General features: G+C 36.5%; 1 protein-coding gene across 1 annotated transcript; it reads right to left on the reverse strand.

Annotated features, from left to right (window-relative positions):
• Nucleotides 1-135: 135 nt before the first annotated feature.
• nebu (solute carrier family 2 member nebulosa) lies at nucleotides 136-8,299 on the reverse strand. The gene is made up of 4 exons (XM_044395822.2): nucleotides 8,094-8,299; nucleotides 2,765-3,385; nucleotides 1,932-2,183; nucleotides 136-1,401 (listed from the first exon to the last, which is right to left on the reverse strand). Exons 1-4 carry the CDS (start codon nucleotides 8,271-8,273, stop codon nucleotides 835-837), a joined length of 1,620 nt encoding a protein of 539 aa, XP_044251757.2. The 5' UTR covers nucleotides 8,274-8,299; the 3' UTR covers nucleotides 136-834.
• Between the last annotated feature and the right edge of the window lie 13,750 nt (nucleotides 8,300-22,049).

Consider the following 22,049-nt stretch of genomic DNA (forward strand, 5'->3'; position numbering starts at 1 on the left):
AGTTACAACATATTAAATATATTGATATATTTTTATCGGTAGTTTTAATTTTCCGTAAATACTATATGCAAGTTTAACAATGATAGACGGGGATTTCTTTATAGCTTTCAGCGATTAAAAAATCAACTTCAAATATCGGATGTAAAATTATAAAATATAGTGTGTATATTTCGGTTTTATTACATAAAATATAAACATATCTCTCTCTAGAACGCTTTGTAAATAAATATATTGGCAAAAGGCGTGGCTTACAACGTAATCGGGCTATGCTAAGTGAATCGACTGAATGCTTATTGAAATTTGGACACGAACAGCTACTGATATTTATAGGTCATTTACACAGACACATATATATAGTACAAATATATTAAGAATTACGGAACAAATGCTTGCAAACACTTTAAAAAACCCGAGCAAATGCAAATATGCCTTAAAACTTTGTAAAACACAATTCGTTGATTGGATGAATAACACTAAATAAGCATACATACATTTAGTGGATTTTTATATATATAGGTATATATGTTTTTTCTTAAATTGCTGTTGTCTTTTCTATGGCTGCAAAAACGAAATTCTCGCGGCTTTTCTGCAGTTGACCTTCAGTCTTCGCTCTTAGTTATAGTTTGCTGCAATTTTCCTCATCTCCATCTTCACAATCTGAATCTCTCGCTATGCCTAACCGAAAATCTAAGCGAATATTAAATTCTATAAACAAATTCATCCATCGAAAACGCAAAAGGGACTTGAACCTAAATCGAACGTAAATTAACAGCAAGTTAACAGTGATTTCCGGTCCGCCTTTTCCGCTTCCGGTTTGCGATCAGTGACATTACTTTACTTTTCCGCGGGAATAGCTTGAGGAGTCGACCGGTTGCCAGCCAGCTCCTGCTGGATCTCATTGAGACTCTTGCCCTTGGTCTCGGGCACCGCGAAGAAAACGAATATCACACCGAGTACCGTCAGACCGGCGAAGAGCCAGAAGGTTCCTCCGATGCCCAGGCCTTCGTTCAGGTTCACAAACGTCTTGGTGACCACGAAGGCCAGCAGCCAGTTGGATGTTCCGGCCAGCGAGCCAGCGAATCCCTTGATATCGGTGGCGAAGAGCTCGCCCATCATCAGCCACGGCACCGGTCCGTAGCCCATCGAGAACATGATGATGAAGATGCACAAACTGGCCACCGGCAGCCAGCCCAGACTCTCCACCTGGGTCTTGTCCTGGTTCTGCAGATAGAAGTACACGCCGATGGCGGTGGTGGACAGGGCCATGGCGATTCCGGAGGCCAGCAGCAGGATGCGGCGACCGAGCTTGTCCACCACCAGGGTGGAGACAAAGGTGGCCACCACCTGCATGATGCCGATCAGGATCGAGGCCCACTGGGCTCCAATGCCGGTATTGGCTTCCTGAAATGGAAAGAAGTCGGGGTAATTAGTGATTTATTTTACAACCAACAAAAAATCGATATAAAACGCAGATCGATTTTACATTATGTAATATCAATTTTAGCTTGATATGCGGCCCCCATATGCGGAAATGAGCATATCATGTTAAAACGATATGCGTATTGCAGAAATTTACATACGCATATCGATTTTACGGCAACATGCTTTTTTGTGTGTACTTTTTATCTCAAAATTCTTATTTACAAATCTTTTCAGAATCTCCCATTATAAGTAATTTATTTTACAACCAAAGAAAAATCGATATGAAACGCAGATCGATTTGACATTATGTAATATCAATTTTAACTTGATATCAATTTTAACATATGCGTAAAATCGATATGTTCGAAATGAGAATTTAATGTTAAAACAATATGCTTATTGAAGGTATTTACATGCGCATATCGATCTTACGGCGACATGCTTTTTTTTGTGTGTACTTTATATCTCAAAATTCATATTTTTAAATTTTTTTAAAACCTCCAACTCACCACAAAGATCCTCGATGCGTAGAAAATAACTGCGTTGATGCCGCAAACCTGCTGGAAGAACATAAGACCCATGCTGATGGCCAAGGCCTTGCGGGTGACGGGACGGTTCAGGGCAGCCCACACATTGACCTGGTTCGCCTTGGTTTCCCGATCGCTTTCACGCAGCTCCGCAAGTTCGGGCTCGTAATCGTACTCCTTGCCACGCAGCCACTGAATGGACTTGATGGCGTTCTCCGACCGATCTTTGGCAACCTGTCGATGGGGATTTGCAGATAAGTCACGTTGGTATTACACTCAAGAAGGAATTTTTGATTTTGATGGCAAACTCGTGGTGGTTTTCATATCTTTAAGATACACAAGTTTGGCTTTCCCAGTTGTATTCTTGATTGACTGGCAGATTATATATGATTATATTGTTTTTCAGTACGCGTCATGAATAACTACATTTTACCGGGAATTTAATCGGGAAACATTCTTGAGACCAAGGAAAAATACTATATATTACTGAATGTTCTTTATTTTTAATCGATTTTTTAACTTTTTAAATTTTATTTGTAATGTTTTCAAAACTAGAATTATTTTAATTAGAATTTTACCATGTTTGTTAAATTTTAATTATATTTGTAGTAATACTTGATACTAGTTTAAAAAAAAGTAATATTCTCATACAACGTTTTAGGTGCCGCTTTGTTGTAAAAACGTTTTAAAAATAAAAATAAAAGTTTAAAAATCCAAAGTAAAATAAAATTTGTATGAAGCGTATTACTTTTTAAAATGGCTCACCCCTGATTTTGCACATAAAACTTTTGATCATTTTCTCTGTGTAAACTTACCAAATAGGTAGGCGATTCCGGCATGAAGAAGAAGATGGCACCGAAGATGAGGGGCAGAATTCCACAGATGACGCTCACCCAGAAGATGTCCACTCCGGCGCCGACGGCGTAAACGAACAGGATGCCAATGGTTATCATCAGCTGGAAGTAGCTGCCCAGCGTTCCGCGAATTTCCTTCTGGGCAATCTCACCCGTGTACATGGGAGCGGTCACACAGAAGGCGCCGCCGGCAATACCCAGGATAAAGCGCGAGGCGTAGAGCATGCCCACATTGGTCGCCCAGATGAGCATGGCCCAGCCAAGGATGAAGGGCAGGACCAGGAACAACATGGTCCACTTGCGACCAATCATATTGATGAGGAAACCAATGGGAATGCACACACAGGCGGCACCCAGGGTCATTGCCGATCCCACCCAGGAGAACTGATCCTTGTCGACCTCGAAATCGTATCCTATGCCCTTGTCCACGATATCCGTTTCGGCCGGGGATGTCCAGCCCAAGACGGTGCCGCAGGCTAAGGCGCCACCAGCAGCTGCCAAGGCGGCCACATATTGCGTCACTTTCCGCGATTCGTTCGAAGTCGACGTGTGCACCATGTTGCCCAGTAAATTTTCCTGATCCTGTAAAAGAATTTAAAAAATATTTATAAGTAACTATCGAATAAATTATTGCATTTAAAAATATTTTAAAATATTATTATAAAATATATTTTATTTAAATTTACTTTTTAGTTTTGAGTTATAAATTTAAACTAGCTTTTCTTGCTCTTTAATCTTAACTTGGTATAAAATTTAATTTATTGTAGGAAAAGGATAAACACTTAACAATTTAGTTATATAAAATGATATAAAATTTAATTTATTGTAGGAAAAGTTTATCCTTTTATCCTTAACAATTATTATTTTATTTAAATACAAATTAGCAGAGTATCTATCCTGATTCCTTTCAATAAGTTTACCTTTCCGAACTATAAAGAGATCGCTATTAATTAGATCGTTCTGCTCTGACCAACTGACTTAGACTGAGGGCCAACTATTAGCTACCTACAAGTATTATCATGGCATGGTTAGTGATAAGGTCCAAACCCCCCGCCCGGTGATTAGGACATTTATTGGCGGACCGATAGTGGGCATTCCGTCAATCGCCCGTGCACCCATATTTATTGCACTCTCCCAACAAAATTCGGGGCTATGCTCTCCTCTTTCCGATTGTGCTCAAGTACTTCATTATTTCATTATACCTACCGGTCACATAAACAGAAGTCACCTAAAAAAAAATCGAACCAAGTTCACGCACACTCGCCACCCCGATATCATTCATACGCCGAGTGGTTCGGATCTTCATGCTTCGGACAGGAAAATACCTTAAGACCCCTGCGGAACCGGTGGGAATATTTGAAGTTGGGGATGCCGCGTGAAACCCAAACTTGAGACAGTGAGAAGCCTTAATGGTGGAATCCTATAAAATTGAGGCGTAAAGTACTATAATTATGTGCATGTGTTTCCACTTGAACGTTTTAAGGCCGCCACTTGATCAATGAAACTTCTTGTGCATAAGCTGATAAAGCCTCAGATATTTGGGAGAGATTAGGTGAATGGAAATTACCTAATTAAACGAATAAATGCATATATATAATCCGATTGTTATCAAGAGGGTTAGAAACTTAAGCGATTATAATAATGTTTAAATTTAACTAACGATTTACGATTATAATTTTATAATCCATGTAGCTCCAAAATTATAACTCTTTAAATTTTACCATTAAAATAATTGAAGCACCTAAGAAGACTATCCAATTAAATCCCAAATAATTGTATTACCAAAATACCCCCATGAACAATTTCCACTCACTCGGTTTCATTCTACTTGTAGATCTTTCTTATAAAAAAAAAATTCCCTTTTTATTTCACCCCCTTCAAGGCGTCAAGTATCACTCAAGCAGCACCAATTAACTATATTTGACCACCTTGCTAGCCGTACTCATTGACTTCCGTTCGTTGGGCCATAAATTACTGTAGAATTGCTGTATATAGCTGAGGTTATCGCGTGCCTAATCAGTAAATTGCCAAAATTCCAGCTATGAACGTGTAGAAGAATCAGCCGGCTATATCAGAGCTTTCATTTATCGAAAGCTTTTCCAAAGATATTTTCATGTTTATAAACAGTACTGAGTCAGGGGTCTATTTTATGATATGAAATGTGATATGTGGTTTATTGTCTGTGCGTAAAAGGGGTGTGTCTCGTATATTTTTTCTTGTATTGTAATAAATCTTGACCTTCGACAAGAAGTTGACCTGAAACTGGACATGTTTAGTTCTTCGAAATATAATTTTTTAGTATTACTAATGACTAAAGTAGTCAACAGTTCGGAAAAATAAAACATTAGTTATATTAATTTTCAAAACAAATTTGAGTTAATGGTAATTATTGCATTATCTTTTTGAAATTACTTTATTTCCCAGTTGACAATAAAATTGGAATAGCTCTTTCTATTATTTTTTTTTACTTATCGCACGTGTGATACGTGATTTGTGCTTTTTGTTCGAATAAAAAAAGGGGCCTGTTCTGTTTGTTTTCCGTGAATGCAAAGGGGTATCTATGTGTAAACAATATAATCAATTTCTTATAAATAAATTAAATTGTTTCTGCTTAAACGTTTTTCCTGAACAGAAAGACTTTATTTTAGAGGGATATTATTTAAAGATCATAATTACAAGTATAAGCAATATAATAAGGTTTCCTATTATTATTTTCTTATAACAGGAGACCGGTGTTAAAGCCATTTCGCATGGCGCATGTAAGTAATTTATGGCCATTTTCTCTTCGCCTATTACTGGATGTATCCCAAGTGTCGCCGCCCACTCGCAGAGCCCACTCAAAGTGCCATTGCCAATCTCGACCCACGCGAAACGAAGGAGTAGAGAACAAATCACTTCCGTGAAAATGCAAGCCGAGATTTGCAGCTGGAAAAGGTAGAAGGCGATGGAGAAGGAGAAGGCCATGTGGAACAGGGCGTACGCCCACATATTAACTGTCATTTTACTGGGGTCGACTGGGGACACACCTCCAGATTGCCAGTCGAGAGTAAACGAAGCGTTCAAATCGCGTCTGAAATGTCTGAAATCGATATCTGCCTCGATTCAGTGCCTCGGTTCGTTTGAGTTCCGTCTGCGGCTAATGTGGTCAATCCATTGGCTGCCTGTCGTTCTGTATCTAAATTTAGCATTACTGCCAGTTAAAGGCAGCTCTAGGAATCCGAGTACCCCACTTTCGGGTGCTAAAACCCAAGTCCACCCCATCATCCGAGGTCCAAGTTCGTTTCAATGTCAGTGGCAGGCGCAACAGTGCGCGCCATAAGCATGGTAATTTCATATGCCCCGTGGCATTCCGCTAAACTGGTTCACTATAAACAAAGCATAAGCTCAAATACTTCATAATTATTGAGTTGTCCAGGTTAATTTATGTACAATAATCCCGGGCTATTAGCCATAACATTTGCATAAGGGGAATTTAAAAGAATTCCTGCCGCATTTTCCAAGGAACTTTCTTATAAAATTCTAAGTAATGGGAAATATTACCAAAAAAAGGTTGTGAAAAATTCCTAAGGTATATTCTAAAACAAATTTGAATTCTATATTAAGTGAACGAGTGGCTACTTAAAATATGAAAAAATAAAACACTATCAAGTTTGGATTATTTAGAGCATAAAAGCCGAAAGTATGGTCTTATCTTATTTAAATAATCCCTAAACTAACTATAGCCTTGAAAATTCGAATCACTCTTAATACAAAGCCTAAAAAATTCAAAGCAGTTTTGGTAATAGCTTAATTTGGTGATTTTTACGTTGGCCAACGAAAGTGACAACAGCTTGATGGCTTTATAAACTTTTCAACGAACCATTTGGGGTAACTCATTGATATGCGAAAAATGTGCCACACTATGTTATCGAACTGGTCAAGTTTTCATAATTTTGTGGGTCGCATTTTAAAATGTATTCAAATGATGGTCATAAAATCTTGTTGTTGTGCGTATTTCAGTGTCCCCGTATAAGGTACCGAATTTGTAATGATTTCGAAGGGGTGGCACATTTAATGCGTCTGTTATTTTTACTAAAATAAACACCCACAAAATTGTTGACTCATTTTGTGCATTCGGTGGAACGAGTTTCAATTGAATTTGTCTGGTGAAATTATCATTCATGTGTGGATTGCCCAAAACAAATCCGTATCATGCTCATTGTTATAAATAATATCTCTCTTCTGGGAATCGATGATACGCCCCTATTTCTGAAGTACCCACTTATCACATTTCTCTTTGCATCGCAAAATGACTTTCCTACAGATAATAATTTGTATTCCAATAGTCTTGTTTCGGCTATTGCGACCTTGTCCAACATAAGCACCAAAACAAAAATAGAAAGTTTCCACATTGGTTTCGGAACTCATTAGTTTGATAAGCTCGGCGATCCATCAATGAAGGCTAAGCTGTAGAAAAACCTACTGAATTCAAGATAAAACACAAATTATAATTGCTTTTCGTTCAAAATATGCAAAGCGGAAATGATGTTTGAAAGGTATTTGAACTCTATCGTCAGAAAAATAATGTGAAATTATACTCTCAATTGGCTGTTTTTCACTCAGCTGATAGAGATTGCTTTTGGAGTGAAAAATACACATTTCTGCCTGATAATTGCCTGGTAAACTATTTATATCTCGTATCTTTTTCGCGGCAACATCTTTCCGCTTTCAGCTACGCATTTACTTTACAAACAGTTCAGATTGTTTGCTTCTTTTGTGTAAATACCTTATTAAATAGCAAAGTCTTTAAATGCCCTAACTGTGAAAAAGACCCATATTTTATACAGGTTTTATAGAGGGTATCTGTAATTTTTGGCTTATGAAATTTGATTTCCTGTCGCGTTTTTCGCACTGCGTTAATTGGACTTTCGCCGTGGCTTCCGCCAAGGTCAACATCAAAAGATGCATTAACTTGGCTAGCCATCTGGACAACGTAAATTAAGTTAACTTGGGTAAACACTGTGAAAAAAAAGGAAAATTGGTCGTACATTTTGGAATTTCTTAAATATATTTTTAAATTGAAATATTTGGAATTCAGCCTAGTTTTAAAATATACAAATCTTTTAATCTCTCTTATTAAAATAAATATCAAGTTTTTTATTATTCTAATAGCGAAAACGCTCTTTTACTAAAGTTAATATCATGTATATTTTAAGATTTAGTTAGGTTTAAAAAATTTAAAATCCATCCAATATAATTTATTTATTTTTTCAGTGTTCATATCTAAGAAAACATGCGAATTTTTGCCTACATGTGGGGTGGAGTTGGTGCGTCCATTATCGCTGGCCTTTACGATTTTGACCGCTTGTCTGGAGCCGTATTTGGCTCCATTCTCGGCGGATTCCAGCAGGTGGGAGCTCTCCTCATTGTTGGAGCCGGACTTTTTGTTGGGCTCCTCGCCGCTGGAGTTGCTGGACGATGCGGTGGACATGTTGAAAGTATTATGTAAACTTTAGTTGGGTTAACTACGATGGGGATATGTTTTCTATATTCTTCGGTGATTTTTCGGTTAATTTCAACCGCTTCTTGGTTCACTTTTCACTGCACTTTACTAGTAATGGCAATAGAGTAATGTTGAATAATACGTCAACGTCTGATAAATGTCCTTTGACTGGCGTTTTTGTCCTTTAACACGTCGGCCACCCACGTAGCATAGAATACTTTAAGGCGCATGCGCATCAACAATCAAACATGTTGCTGGCCAAATTTTCGTTTTTGGTTTATTTTACACTTTTAATTAGCCAACTAAGTGATATGTTTTGGAATTTTTAAAGATATATATTTTTTCGGATATGTAACGTGTGATTTCCTCAGTGGCACTCGCGAGTATCTTTCACTGCAGAGGAAGTATCTTTGTATCTTTAACCGCACGCAACGAATGTTGGCTAGCAAATGGCGCGCCAAACAATAAAAAAGGCCTCCGCCGGGCTCTATGTGGATTCGCCGCTCTCCCAAGTTCCCCCGAATTCTCAGATTCTCCCACTTTGACGCTCTTGCCCGCTCTCTGGGTCTTGGGCCTCGGGAAACTGGTCCCGCTCTCCAGCGACTATGGGCGGAGAGGGGGTGAAGACTCTATATCCATACGAGGCTATTGACTCTTGGCGGCAAAATCCAAACTGGAATTGCAGGCGCCTTCGTTCGCTCAGATTTTTATTTCGGATCGTTGGCTCTCGTTCTGCTTGAAATTGCATTCAACACCGCGTGGATCTGTGGATGCAACTTTTGCTGCACAACACACATGGAGGCCATCTCCTGGGCTTTTCATTAATTCAAGGCAGTGCAAATTTATGCATCTGCAATTGATCTGCACAATTACTAAAATGCCCTTCGCAATGGAAAATTTTAGCTTTCCCAAGGACAATTTTATCAATTTTTAAACAATTTCTTTATAAGAACATTGGTGAAAAAACAAGTAACATCAATTGACAGTCGTTGAACATTTTTAAATAAAACTGGGTTATTATTATTACATCTTAAAAGTATTCAGTTTAAGAAATAATCCCTTTTTGAAATCCACATTTTTTTAATTTTATAATGTCTGCTTAAATTTTAACAAAACAAGAGAGAACGCTATAGTCGGGTTGGTGTCCCGACTATCTAATACCCGTCACTCAGCTAAAGGGAGTGCGAACGCTGTGTCGGGTTGGTGTCCCGACTAATAATCGTAACTCAGCTAAAGGGAGTGCGAGGGAGATAGATATATTTTTTTTGATTGCGTATAACTTTTTAATGAATGGTCCGATTTGAAAAATGTCTTCTACATTTCGATAGGTATAAATATACACAACAAAATTGCATTTATACTTATCGGAAATCTTTAAGGATGTGGGCGCAGGACCCATTTTAAAATCGTTAATGGGCGATTGTGGGCGTTAGAGGGGGCGTGGCGCTCGGCTAAAATAAACTTGCGCTGCGTAGGAAGCCAAAGAATATGTGTGGGAAATCTCAACCTTCTAGCTTTTGTAGTTTCCGAGATCTCAGCGTTCATACAGACAGACAGACGGACAGACAGACGGACAGACGGACAGACGGACAGACGGACATGGCTAGATCGACTCGGCTAGTGACCCTGATCAAGAATATATATACTTTATGGGGTCGGAAACGCTTCCTTCTAGCTGTTACATACTTTTGCACGAATCTAGTATACCCTTTTACTCTACGAGTAACGGGTATAATAATTGATTTGCTGATATTCGTTAGATATTAAAAAGAATTGAATTCATTTATAGCTACACCAATGTGGATCAAACAATTTTATTAGCAAATCGATTAATCCATCAGTTTGTTTATAAAATCCCATAACTACAAAGAAAGCAATATAATTTAAATCTATACTATATAATTCCGCCACGTGCCAATCTGTTTACCCTACTTCCGTATGCACAGTAAGATAATACAGAAATAAAGGCACCCGAACAAACGCACTCTCCCTCCGCCTTCAGAATCGAATCGGGGGATACGTGTTCCTATAGATATTCGTAGATAGCTTTGTGAGCACTCAATGCCTGTTCGAATTGTAGAATTTCCATTATCATTTCCAATTCCATTTGGCCAGGCGAGTAGGAATACTATTTGCCTAGCTGCGAGTACGTTCAATGGATCACGTTTGTTGTGCGGCTAGGAAATGCGGCTGCCACTGAGCATAATGGATTGCCTCTTACGGTGGCTCATGGCGGATGAAAATAGGCATTTCCATGCTTTGGAACATTTTCAATAAGCAAACATGACACTGCACCGAGCTATAAATGGGTCAGATAATGAGAATACACTTCTCATATCGAAACGAAGGAATTTATGGAAATATGGTGCATACAAATGATTAATAAATAAGCACGTGAAATTGCTTTCAAGTGAGAGGAATTTATTTTGAGACCTCTCAAGCATTTAAATGTTTATGTGAAATGCTTTCCACAGTTTATAATTTATTCAGACACATGGCTAATTCGAAAAAATATTAAAACACTTAGGAAGCTTAATATACAGGAACACAAATATTTTAAAATAAAATCTTAAATATTTGAAGTCAAAAAGTATGTAATTACTTAAATAAAAAAGTATCTACCATGTTTAATACGTTTTTATAAATTGTTATATTTATTTGTAGTTTAATGTTCCTTATAATATTTTAACAATATTTTATATTTAGCCCACGAATTTTGTAACGAGAAAATTTATTTTAAATATTTAAAGTTTTATCCTATCTAAATTGATAGGATTTTAGAAAAGTTTTCTTGTTTTTTTGACTGTATGTATCCATTTTAAAAGATTCTCATTATGGGCTTGTCCTAACGCATCGTTTTGTGTACTCGCCTCGCCTTGCAAACACCCTTAACCTTGTCCCTGCTCCCGTTAACCCCCCACTGGGCCCCGGGGGCGTTAACGCAGCTCATGGCGCGGCTTGAAATACAACCAAACATTTGGCACGCTCCACGCTTGGAACAGGCTCGCAGAGCGCCCAAAAGCAGGCTCACCTGCTGCGAAAGTGTTTGCATAGATACAGAAAGTATCTGCATCTACAGAAAGTATCTGTATATACACCTAGAACACGCAATGCTCGCTGTACACTATACACTGTACACACTAATTACATGGGGAAAAGGCCAAAAGGGCGAAAATGATAAAATACCGGGGTTATGCAACAGAAAGCTCATTAGCACTGGGCCAAGTTGGCATAGGCTCTGCGATTTGTTGGTGGGTTTACGAGTGTGAGAATGAGTTCTACTACGTCAGCAGCTACGTCACGGCACGCAGACATGTATCTGATAGATAGATATACATATTGCTTTTTAGAGGGGCGTGCGCCGTGTGACGTCACAGAAGCCAAGCCCCAAAAATCTCGACCAATCGGAATCAGCTGAGGCGTAGAACGAGCCCCTCGCATGGCAAAGAGAACTAAACAAATACATATAATACTTTTACGTCTGTTTGTTCGCGCATAAATGTAAATATTTTTATTTTCCCTGCAGTTGCTCTGCTTGCTGTTGGCCCACGAAAATCACGCGATTCGGTTGCTGGTTCAAGTGCAGCCACCAAAAATTTCTGCTGACCCACCATAATCGTCCACAAGTCAAATCCATTGCATTGTTTTGTTTTTTCTTTCCACAACGACCTACATTTGAACTTGTGACAGGGCCAACATGATGTAAATAGCTCCGAATTTGATAAATTCTAGTTTACCACCCGCCAGCAGGGCCCAAAATCAATAATTCGTCCTCGACGACGACCTCAAGGTGAATGTATCTATAGATGTGTACATTTTGGACCACAAATGTGGGTGCCTTGTCCTTGGGCACAAAGACATGCAATTTTCCGGCAAACTGGTGAAATTTGTTTACAAAAATCCGTGCTCTTAATGGGACTTTTATATGTTACGATAAATTTATACTCTTGGTTGCAGTAAATTTAAATCTTAATTGTAGGTCAATGTCTAGCTTACATAGTATAATTAAAATGTATTCTTTATTTATTGGTAAATTAATGCTCTTTGTTTACTCACAGTTAAAGATCACAGATTGCGAATAAAAAGTGCGATTCCTGCAATAAAAAATTGTAATTTCCATGTGAGAATGAGGTTAATGTTATAATATTAAAATATATGTAAATATAATTATTTGAACCTGTATCCTAACAATAAATTGTATAAATAAATAATTCAGTATAAATAATTTAAAATTATTTAATGTTAAAACCTTTTTTTAAATAAAGGTAAACTAAGCTGGAATAAATATAAACATTAAAACTTGTTAACTTATAGTAGCATTAATGTTTGTTCTAAAATATTTGAAAAATTGTAATCACAAATATATTTGGTAAATGTTTGTATTTATTTCCAACTATTTGATTAATTTCTTAATGTTTTTTGTAGGCCTAAAATATTTTTTAAAATATTAACCAACGGACAAAAAGCTTGTTTTAATCAGAAGCTTTCCTTAACTAAAAGCTTTATTCCTATATTTTACCTTGTGACAATGACTTTCAAACTGTACATTTGAATTGGAGGAAAAAAAACTGTAGAAAAAGTCAAACAGCAGAAGGTAAATAAAAACAAAGAAATATTTGGACTTTATCGGATAGGAAATTCTTAAAACACTTGTTGCTTTTTCAGTTGCTATGCTCTGGCGGGAATGATTCACATAGCAAACCGTTTAAAATATTTATAAAAGTATATTTTTCTTAATATATATTTATTATATTTCCTGAATAATAAATTTAATAAAATTTATTTGCCCTCTTATCCAATAAATGTATTTTAAATTGCTCCAACAGTTTCCGTGATAAGCTTTCAAATACTTTAACCCATAAATATTTGTCAACTTTATCTGTACGATAGTACGAGTCTTATCTGCCTCCAAAATACATGCCCAATTTATTGCCAAAAAAGTTTTGGATGGCTATAACCATCGATCAAATTGTTTATGTGAGTCAGACAATCAGGCAGACAGAAGAAAGAAGGCTGATGTTTGACATGTGGGGGGTGCCTTTATCGCATATCCTTATCACCATGAAAAATTCGGGCAGACATGAAGCTGCAGCGTGGCGATATTGGATCCACTTCCCACAGGGGGTATTTCGGTATCGGCAATTGGGCTTATCGCCTCCCCATCTTATCGCAGTTATGTTTTGGCTGCCAAATCGTTTTACAAACCTATAGATCCTCATATCACACCATTCCAGAATACACGGTTCCCGTTAAGTTTCGGACTATTTATGTGCAGTCACAAATCGCAGGTCGAGTGCATTATAGACCGATCAATCGGGGCCTGGGTCCATAAGTACATACTCGGGCCCAAAAATATTTGATTGACAGCTCGTAGAGCTATAAATATGACAAGAGAGACCATAAAATGAAAGAACTGGCGCCGAACACACCCCCACATCGTAATCGCCGCAATAACCACACGCAGCGCAACCTTAACTAGAGATTTCCTTATTAAATTCAGTAAAAAGCGAAAATATTTTAAATATCTGGGCATCGCCGGTCTACCTAGCTGGGAATTTATTAGTGCCAATTGAGCGCACTTTACTTTGATTAAAAGAAATCTTTATGATCTGCTTGCGCTCAGATAAAGAAATAAAAACATTGCGAGGAAAGTCATACCGAAGATATAGCTAACCACGATAAGATTTGACAGTTAAATGGATAACGCAACACGGGGGGTGAGTAATAGGAAATATATCTTGTAATACCAATGATATGATGATAAACAATTTAAAAAAGGAAATAAAACTATTATAAAATAGGAACTTAAGCTGGGATCATTATTATTTTAAGATATTTCACATCACTGATATTAATTGGTTAAAGTTTCACAGATATCCGCACTTAAGAACACCAGCATATTTTCAAAATAAATGTTATAGCTTATCAACTTTCACTGTGTTAAGTTTTCCAAGATCGTCGTTATCAATATGTGTGATTACCACTTCAAAATTCCCCGCAATCGATCTTTGAACTTTATTAAAAACAACAATACTTCGTCCTCCCTCCATTCGGCAAATTGTGAGCAGCGATAGTCAATCTATGGAGCCCGACTTAATGGCAACAACTGTGAGGCTATTCTGTGGCTTAAGAATTGGACTGCCATTGCCCCATGGACGTATTACTATTAAAAACTATGGCTATGCCATTAACTATGGGCGTTGATCAACCGTGAAGTTGCTTGGTCAATGGGCGATGATGTTCTTGGCCGGTACAAGTTCAAAGTCTTTGCGATTGATTTGCGTAATGGGGGCGATAATCTCCACTGGATTTCGTATTATTTCGCTGCTGTTGACATAATCTGGTGTCCACTTGCTGATTTGATTGTTATTTATAGGCGAGAATTGTGGGCTCGAATTGACGTAGGCTGGATCTTGGGGACGAGCCCCAAAAGAGGGCGGCAGGGTCAATCATTTGTCGACGGAAGAGGCGTGAGTTTGAGCCGAGTGCATTCGCCGGCAGTTCACTGGGTTTATCATCCCAAGTGGAACGACGTCTGGGTCCCAGGCGATTTCAATAAATACACATTATTAATTTATAATTATATACACAGTTTTTTTTTTCTTCTCAGCTGGGTGGTCACATTTTCCTCTGAACAGATGCACCGACTGTTTTTTGCTGGGATCCTAGTGGCTGGAAAATGTTGAAAGCTCTACCGATTGCGAATCCCAGTCCCAAGGTCCGAGTAATCCCAAGTGCCACTGCGGTTGATAAGGGGGTTCTACGGTAGCTGCAGTTGATTAATACTTAACTCAAATATGATGATAACACGTCCCCAGATCCTCATTAGATTTAATGTGTCGCACAAGTACATTATTAGATTTCCATACAATATTAGCACTGAAGTGACACGGACCCTTATCATCCCCAAGTTTGCACTTGAGCTTTGTCGTTTACAACGCACTCGAATAAAGTGGCCTAATTTGTGTCATTATCGTATTGAATTTCAAAATTCAAAGCCGATTCCCCGATATCAACGAACTCTTATCACTCTGTACAAGTTATCAGTGAAGGATATTGCGAGTACCGCAGATATATCTTTTGTGTACTTGATTAATTGTCTAATTGCACAATCCAACAAACTACTATCAACTGTAACGATGGATAAACAAGACAGTATTCGTAGTAAATGTTTTCGATTATGCCTGGCAAATATTTGCTTTACTTGAACGACTGTCAATTTAGTTAATCGCATGTTGTTACATTTCTGGAACTGTAATTTCACTTTTCCCATTTTAAGTAGTAAAGTGAAAAATTACTGAAAATGTCTCGGAAATTATAGACGTGTTCTTTGATTTACTATCTTCTTCTTGGCGCGTGTGGATAGAACTGATTTGATTGTTTGTCGTGTGTTTCTTTTGCCTGATAGCAGAAATAAGCAAAAAAACAAATAGTAGACATTTGTTTCGAACGACAAATAAAAATCTGAATGAAAAGACGCTTGGAAACATTGATAAGAAGTAAAGACCACACAGAAGGCTCGCCGAAATATTCCACATTAAAATTAAAATTTTTATTAAATCTTTAACGCCTCCGCCTATTAAAATCTCTTATCATTTTGAACTTGGGTCCAAGGTTAATAGTTTTGTTTTTTGAATTTATTTGTCTCCAGGTTGGAATGTTGGAGTCCGAGTCAAATCCAATCCCTAAAATATCAGTCCTAATATTTACACATTACTATAAGCGATTTCCGTACTTCCTGTCATTCAATTAATTAGGAGGCGAAATGAGAGGAACAAATAATCTTTTGAAATAAACCGACACAAAAAACAAGTTTAGCTGCAACGATAATGAGCCAACCCCGTTATGAAATCTCCAAGAAAACAGATGTAAATTTATAAATACAACCGAAATGAATGTAATGTCGTTCCTCGAAGCGTTAAAAATGGAGAGGAGAGAGTTGAATTTATGTAAGTTGCTTTCTGTTATTTGTAAATGAGAACCGAAGCCAATAAAATAAAAATAAATCGAGGGATGGAAATAAAATTATAATATATTGATAGTTACTACAATAAAATATTATAATTCATCATGATTCATTGTTATGTGTTTTGGAATTTTCAGTGCTTATAGACTAGGTGAAAAAAATATAGTTTAGCTCAAAGTTTAAGTGACATTTATAACGGGAAATTAACATTTCACATTTGCACTTATTTTTGCACCCGCTAATCTCGCATTTAATGATCAATTTCCGCTTTGCTTAATTGTGAGCCAAATACTATGGGTAATCTGATATATTTCAGTGCGTAACTTGGCATGCCCATAAAAAAAGTGAATTGAAAAGCAGTAGTCATCAACGTCAGCGCAGCTGATTGACTGATTGTTTTTGTTGGGAGAAGTTTCAGGTTGAAAGGGGGTGTGAAAATTATTTGCTGGCAGATCTGGCTGAGATCTGATTAGTATTCCCACAGAATTGGCGGAAATTCCCAAAACTTCCGTAGATGGAACAGCAGAATGGAAGAGGAACTACATTTTTACAAAAGTTCAAAATGTGCATAACGAATATTAAATAAAACAAAAAACAATTCCAAAGTGAATAACTTAAATGCTCACACGTAATAAAAATATAATTGTTTACATGTTAAATACATAAACAAACCAGAAATTCTTTAAACGAAGTGAGATAAGTGTAATTAACAGTTAAATATGATTAATTAAAAAATACTCTAAGCAATGTGATGCATTAAATGCGTATGACTTTTTCATTCATATTAAAAGTGGATTTTAATTTCTGAGACGTGAACTGAGTCTCAGCAGAGATCATTGATCCAAACCGTATAAAAACGTGTCAAAGTTGTAAAATTAAAAACCCCAAAAAGGTATTGAACTCTTCATCTCAGTAGAAAGTAAATATTGACAATTGCTATCTATCAACGAAGGGGCTTGGTTTTTAATATGTAAAATGTATTTTATGAATTGGAAATTATGCATATCTATAGATACATATACCAGGCAGAAATCTATAAATATTTCTAGCAATAAATTCCCCAGCATTTCCTCTCTGCTGAGAATTTGTCTTCTTGTTTGGATGCAGGAAAATATCTCAAATTCTCCCAGCCAAAGTGTGGGTGTCGCCAACTTTTTATGCGCCTTTGATTTCCCAACTTGACGTCACTGAAAATTCTTACGCACTATTTTTAGACAATTTCTTCTAGCCAGTGCGTTGATTTAAATACGAAAAAATATATAAGTTAAGAGATTATATGTGGGGGAAATGGGCGAAATTAGCTGCTTGAACTTGACAGAGAAATTTCGTATTTCACTTTCGTTATGCAAATAATTGTCGACACCTCTCATTGATTAAAAGCCAATCACACAAATGAGTCAACAACATGGCCAAGGCCACCGGAATGTATCTGTATCTTGTAATCGTATCTATGTGTGGGTCACTGCAGTTTGTTTACATTTTGCAGGTGAAACGCCCCAGTTCCCTGACGTCACAATGCTTCGATTGAATTACAACCACCTTTCCGCCCCCTTGTTGTCAATTACCTGTCGCGACACGTGATGTTAATTTTTCCGTTACTGGTTTGTTTTCATTGTGGCTGGGGAAAATCTCAAATCCCCCGCCAATTTTCCGTATGCAAATTGAGTCTGTCATTTCGGGATAGCATCTCCATTTCGCCAAAAAGAAATCCCCGTTTAGGTTAGTTATTTACTAGATATTTCAACAGTATATAAATAGTTAATTTGCCCTTGAACTAGACCGAGTTAATTGGATTTGCTTTGCTATGTGCAACTGTAAAAACTTTTTTGCGGATAACCAACTTGCTCGTAAAGAAATGCAAATGAATTGACTTTAATGAACTAGCCGAGTTTTGTGCCGAATATTGAAAAGCGGAAAAAAGGGAGAGCAGTGTAAACAAATTCTGACTAATCTTGACTACTTATTCGTTCCGCTTATTAGTCAAAGGTTTTGCGTTCCTGAGCCAACAAAAAAATTGTTTGCAAATTCTTATTAAGTGAGTTATTAAGTTTTGATGATTATATAAAATCTTTAAAGTACATATTATAATATTATTAAAAATGATCTAAAATTTTCTTGGTTTTCCTGGCCGCTTTTAAAAATGAAATATTATTATCAATAATGTATTTTCCCGACTAATAGTCTAAAAACTTAATAGCTTTGATAAAAAATATCGCAAACTTTGTTGCTTTTGAATTATACCGCCCTACTTGAGAAATTGCTACCTTTTTTTTGGATCAGGGTCTACAAGTTAAAGTGCACGTAAAGCTCATGCAATCGATCCCATCTACTTATCAGCAATGAAATTGTTTCCAAGGCATTCGTTAGGTGTTCTATCAGCCTATCAGTCGATCTTGAAAAAAGTAACTTAAACATAAGGAGAATGCTTTCAGTTTCGGGCAGAAAAAGTCGGGAATTGCTCACGAATTTCCAACGTACGTGACTGTTTTTCAATTTTAAAATACCGATTCCCATTTCAAAATCAGATTCGAGCTGCATATGTAAAACTAAATCAAAAAGGTTTGCCGGGGGGTTTTTTCAGATTGCTGGGTAGATACCTGGAAGTGCTTTGCGGTTGGGGAAACTTATGTTCGGGAATTTAACTCGCACAAAGTGGGATCATGCCATAAATAAGTGTGTAGATCGTGTATTTTATGAATCGAATTTGTTTATAGCCCACGCTGACATTTGGCACGTTCCAGTGTCTCATCAAATTTACGCTTAACTCAGCACAAAGCTTTTCCCCCCATCGAAAACGCAATAACATGTTCTCCAGTCGGTTCTATATAAATAGTTCAGTTCCGAAACGCATGGTGAAGTCCCTAATTAATCATTGTTGACTGTCAAAACATTTAAATGGGAAGTGTTAAGACTAGGGGACTGCAACCCGTGACACCTACTCCTCAGCTGTTCCCCTTTTTCTGTAAAAGTAGAATGCACTGATTGACTGAGTGCAGCATTTCCCATTTAGCCCTATGACACAGAAAATACATGAAAAGCGGCTTAGAAATAGTTAATTTCTCCCTTTTGTTCTTTTAAATTTATGTCACATTTACACAGTTTTTCTTTCTATTTATGGTGCCTACTCAAAAAGTATTCAATTCTTTATACAGTATACTCTTACTTATGCGCAAACAAAATATTTGTTTATGGTTGACGCTCATTAGAACATTTTCGGTTTAAACTTTGACGTCAAAAAAATGTTTTCAAATGTTCAACGAGTTTCCTGAATGTTTTCCTATACTGTGGTTAATCTGTCTGATTTATTGTACGACTTTCAATTTCTCGTGACAAGCTTTAAAAATATATTATGGCGCCAAAAGTCTCATAATTTATTCATTTTTTGTATATTTCAATTATCTATTAAGTGTTTTTAAAATATAAATATTATTGCAAAAATGCAAAAAATAAATATTCATAGTAGTCACTTTTGCAAATAAGTGTCGCATAATATTATTGTTTTTTTCAATATTTTGAAATGAATGGAAAATTTTGAACATATTTTTCTCACACGGGTTTCACATTAATAAAAAATGTACTCAAATTGGATTCGGGTTTCTCTATTTATTTTCAAATATTTTTCTATTTTCACTCTACCCGTTAATTTATCACTTTGCTAGCCATTTCGTACACATTTTTTATTCTGAATTTTATTTTCCTGTTTGAAACGTCAGTGGCTCTCAAACTGTGTTTAAAAGACCGGGTGAAACTCAAACTTACCCGCCGAAAAAAACAAAAACACGTGCTTTGTTGTTGCCTTCGCAGCTTCCCAATTCGTGAACTTGAATTGTCCTTCGACAGAGCGGGAAAGGAGAGTGCTTGCTTTTTTCCCGATTTTTTCCTGTTTCTTATTTTGCACAAAGAAAGTGCACGTAATTATATTAAAATATACAGCGGCGGACGAAATTACAGTTCACATTCACGCACATAAAACACACGCTGAATGGGCACCGTTACATGGACATGTACGAAAAAATCAGTGGTTTATTCTGTTGGAATCCTGCTCCGGGTTTTTTGGAACAGAACCGCGCGCCTCGGATTCGCAAAAACGACTGATAGCGTTGATATAGACGGGCCTCCCTCATCGACGTCGCCGTTGGCTGAGGCAGAGCGGCAGAAAAGCACTCGGAACACACCGATACACACGGAGAAAAAATTACTTAGTATGGTGACTAACCCCATGATATTCTACATGGTATACTTGTTTAAAAGTATCGAAACCATTGGTGTAACTTAAATATTTTATAATAAAAGGTTCAAGATAATATATATTTTTCGGATTCCAATTTAAAGCGGATTAATGACATCCATCGTATTTTATTAAAAATAAGGAAATTTGTAGTTCAACTTTAGAACTTGCTATTAAAAACTTAATTTAAAAATAAAAAAAAACGACAAAAATATCAAAACATATTATTTAACTTTAAGATTTATTAAAAAACTCTATTTTAAACAAATTGAAGATAAAATAATGATTTGCACTTTTATTATTTTTTATTTTAAATATTATATTTTGTATTCTTTTGAAGCAAAGGCTATCAATGCCAGAAAACTATAAATGTAAACTAACTAATAACCATTTAACAATATTTTGATCTGATTTTTTCCAGTGTACTGTAGTACTTTGTTCTTTCTTTGGGAAATTTTCGCTCGTGTTCTCTCTTTCATCTCCCCTCTGCTGGTGTTGTTGTTGCTGTACTTTCATCTCTCAGTAAATTTGTTGTTGTTGTTACGGTTTATGCTTAATTTCAAAGCGCGCTTTAAATACGATAAACGCTCCGTTGACGTCACAAATATTGGGGAAATTCAAAGCCAGAGTATGGAATTTCATCACGTCACAGATATACTAGTGCAAAGGGCGTGGGAGGCGGGGCTGCAGGACAGGAGGTGGCAGGATGCTGTTGGGCATTGTCCTTGACAGAGGACGCGCAGCTTCTTTTCGCGCACTTTATAACGGCTTACGCAAGCAACGTAAGCTTTTCACGTAATATTTTGAAGTTCCCTGCTGGATAAAAACCAAATGTGATGGAAGGATAATAGCAAATTTCAACAAATCCATGAATTATTACTCAGCAGATACTAAGGAAGATTTTAAAAAGGGATTATAAAATTATAGAATTTGCACTGCAAATTTGAATTTTGATTTAATTTTTGGAGAGCAAAGATATTAAAATGTTGTAAATTAAATAAAAGAGATGTTAATTATTAAAATACATTATTTTCCCTTCCTAACTTTCTATTACTGCAAATTTGCAGTAATTTTAATAATTAACATCTCTTTTTTTTAATTTACAACATTTTAATATCTTTGCTCTCCAAAAATTAAATTGCCAAAACTCGCATTTAAATTAACATAAAATTGTTACCGTCTGAGTCAGGAAGTCCGATAATAATAAATTAAGTTAATTTAATTCCAGTGATATAACCGAAATCAAATCGAATTTTAAAAATAAATATGGAAATCTTAAAATATCTTTATTAATCCATAAATTGTATTGCAAGCAGCTTGCCTTTGGAATTTGCCGTATTTTATGCGGTGCAATGTTGGGTAGGGTAAGCCTTACTTAGGAAGTTGATTATTTTCTAGAAGACTGAATTAAAACGGATTTATTAGTCAGCAAAAATTTGTATTTGTCAATTGTAAAGTCTTTTTAAAGGCTTGATTAGAGCCCAGTTCAAATTTTAATTTTTTTCGAATAAAACTGAATAGAAATCGATGATTTATTTGCTACCCCTTTCGAATCAAAGAAAATCACACG

This window comes from Drosophila takahashii, chromosome 3L, assembly GCF_030179915.1.
Source record: "Drosophila takahashii strain IR98-3 E-12201 chromosome 3L, DtakHiC1v2, whole genome shotgun sequence".
Lineage (NCBI taxonomy): Eukaryota > Metazoa > Arthropoda > Insecta > Diptera > Drosophilidae > Drosophila > Drosophila takahashii.

Excerpts from the sequence above, each read along its gene's own strand:
- nebu (XM_044395822.2), bottom strand. The coding sequence starts at position 8,273 with ATGTCCACCGCATCGTCCAGCAACTCCAGCGGCGAGGAGCCCAACAAA. Across the intron at positions 3,386-8,093 it reads GCACCAACTCCACCCCACAT|GATCAGGAAAATTTACTGGG; the intron begins GTAGGCAAAAAT and ends ATTCTTTTACAG. Across the intron at positions 2,184-2,764 it reads CGGAATCGCCTACCTATTTG|GTTGCCAAAGATCGGTCGGA; the intron begins GTAAGTTTACAC and ends CCCCATCGACAG.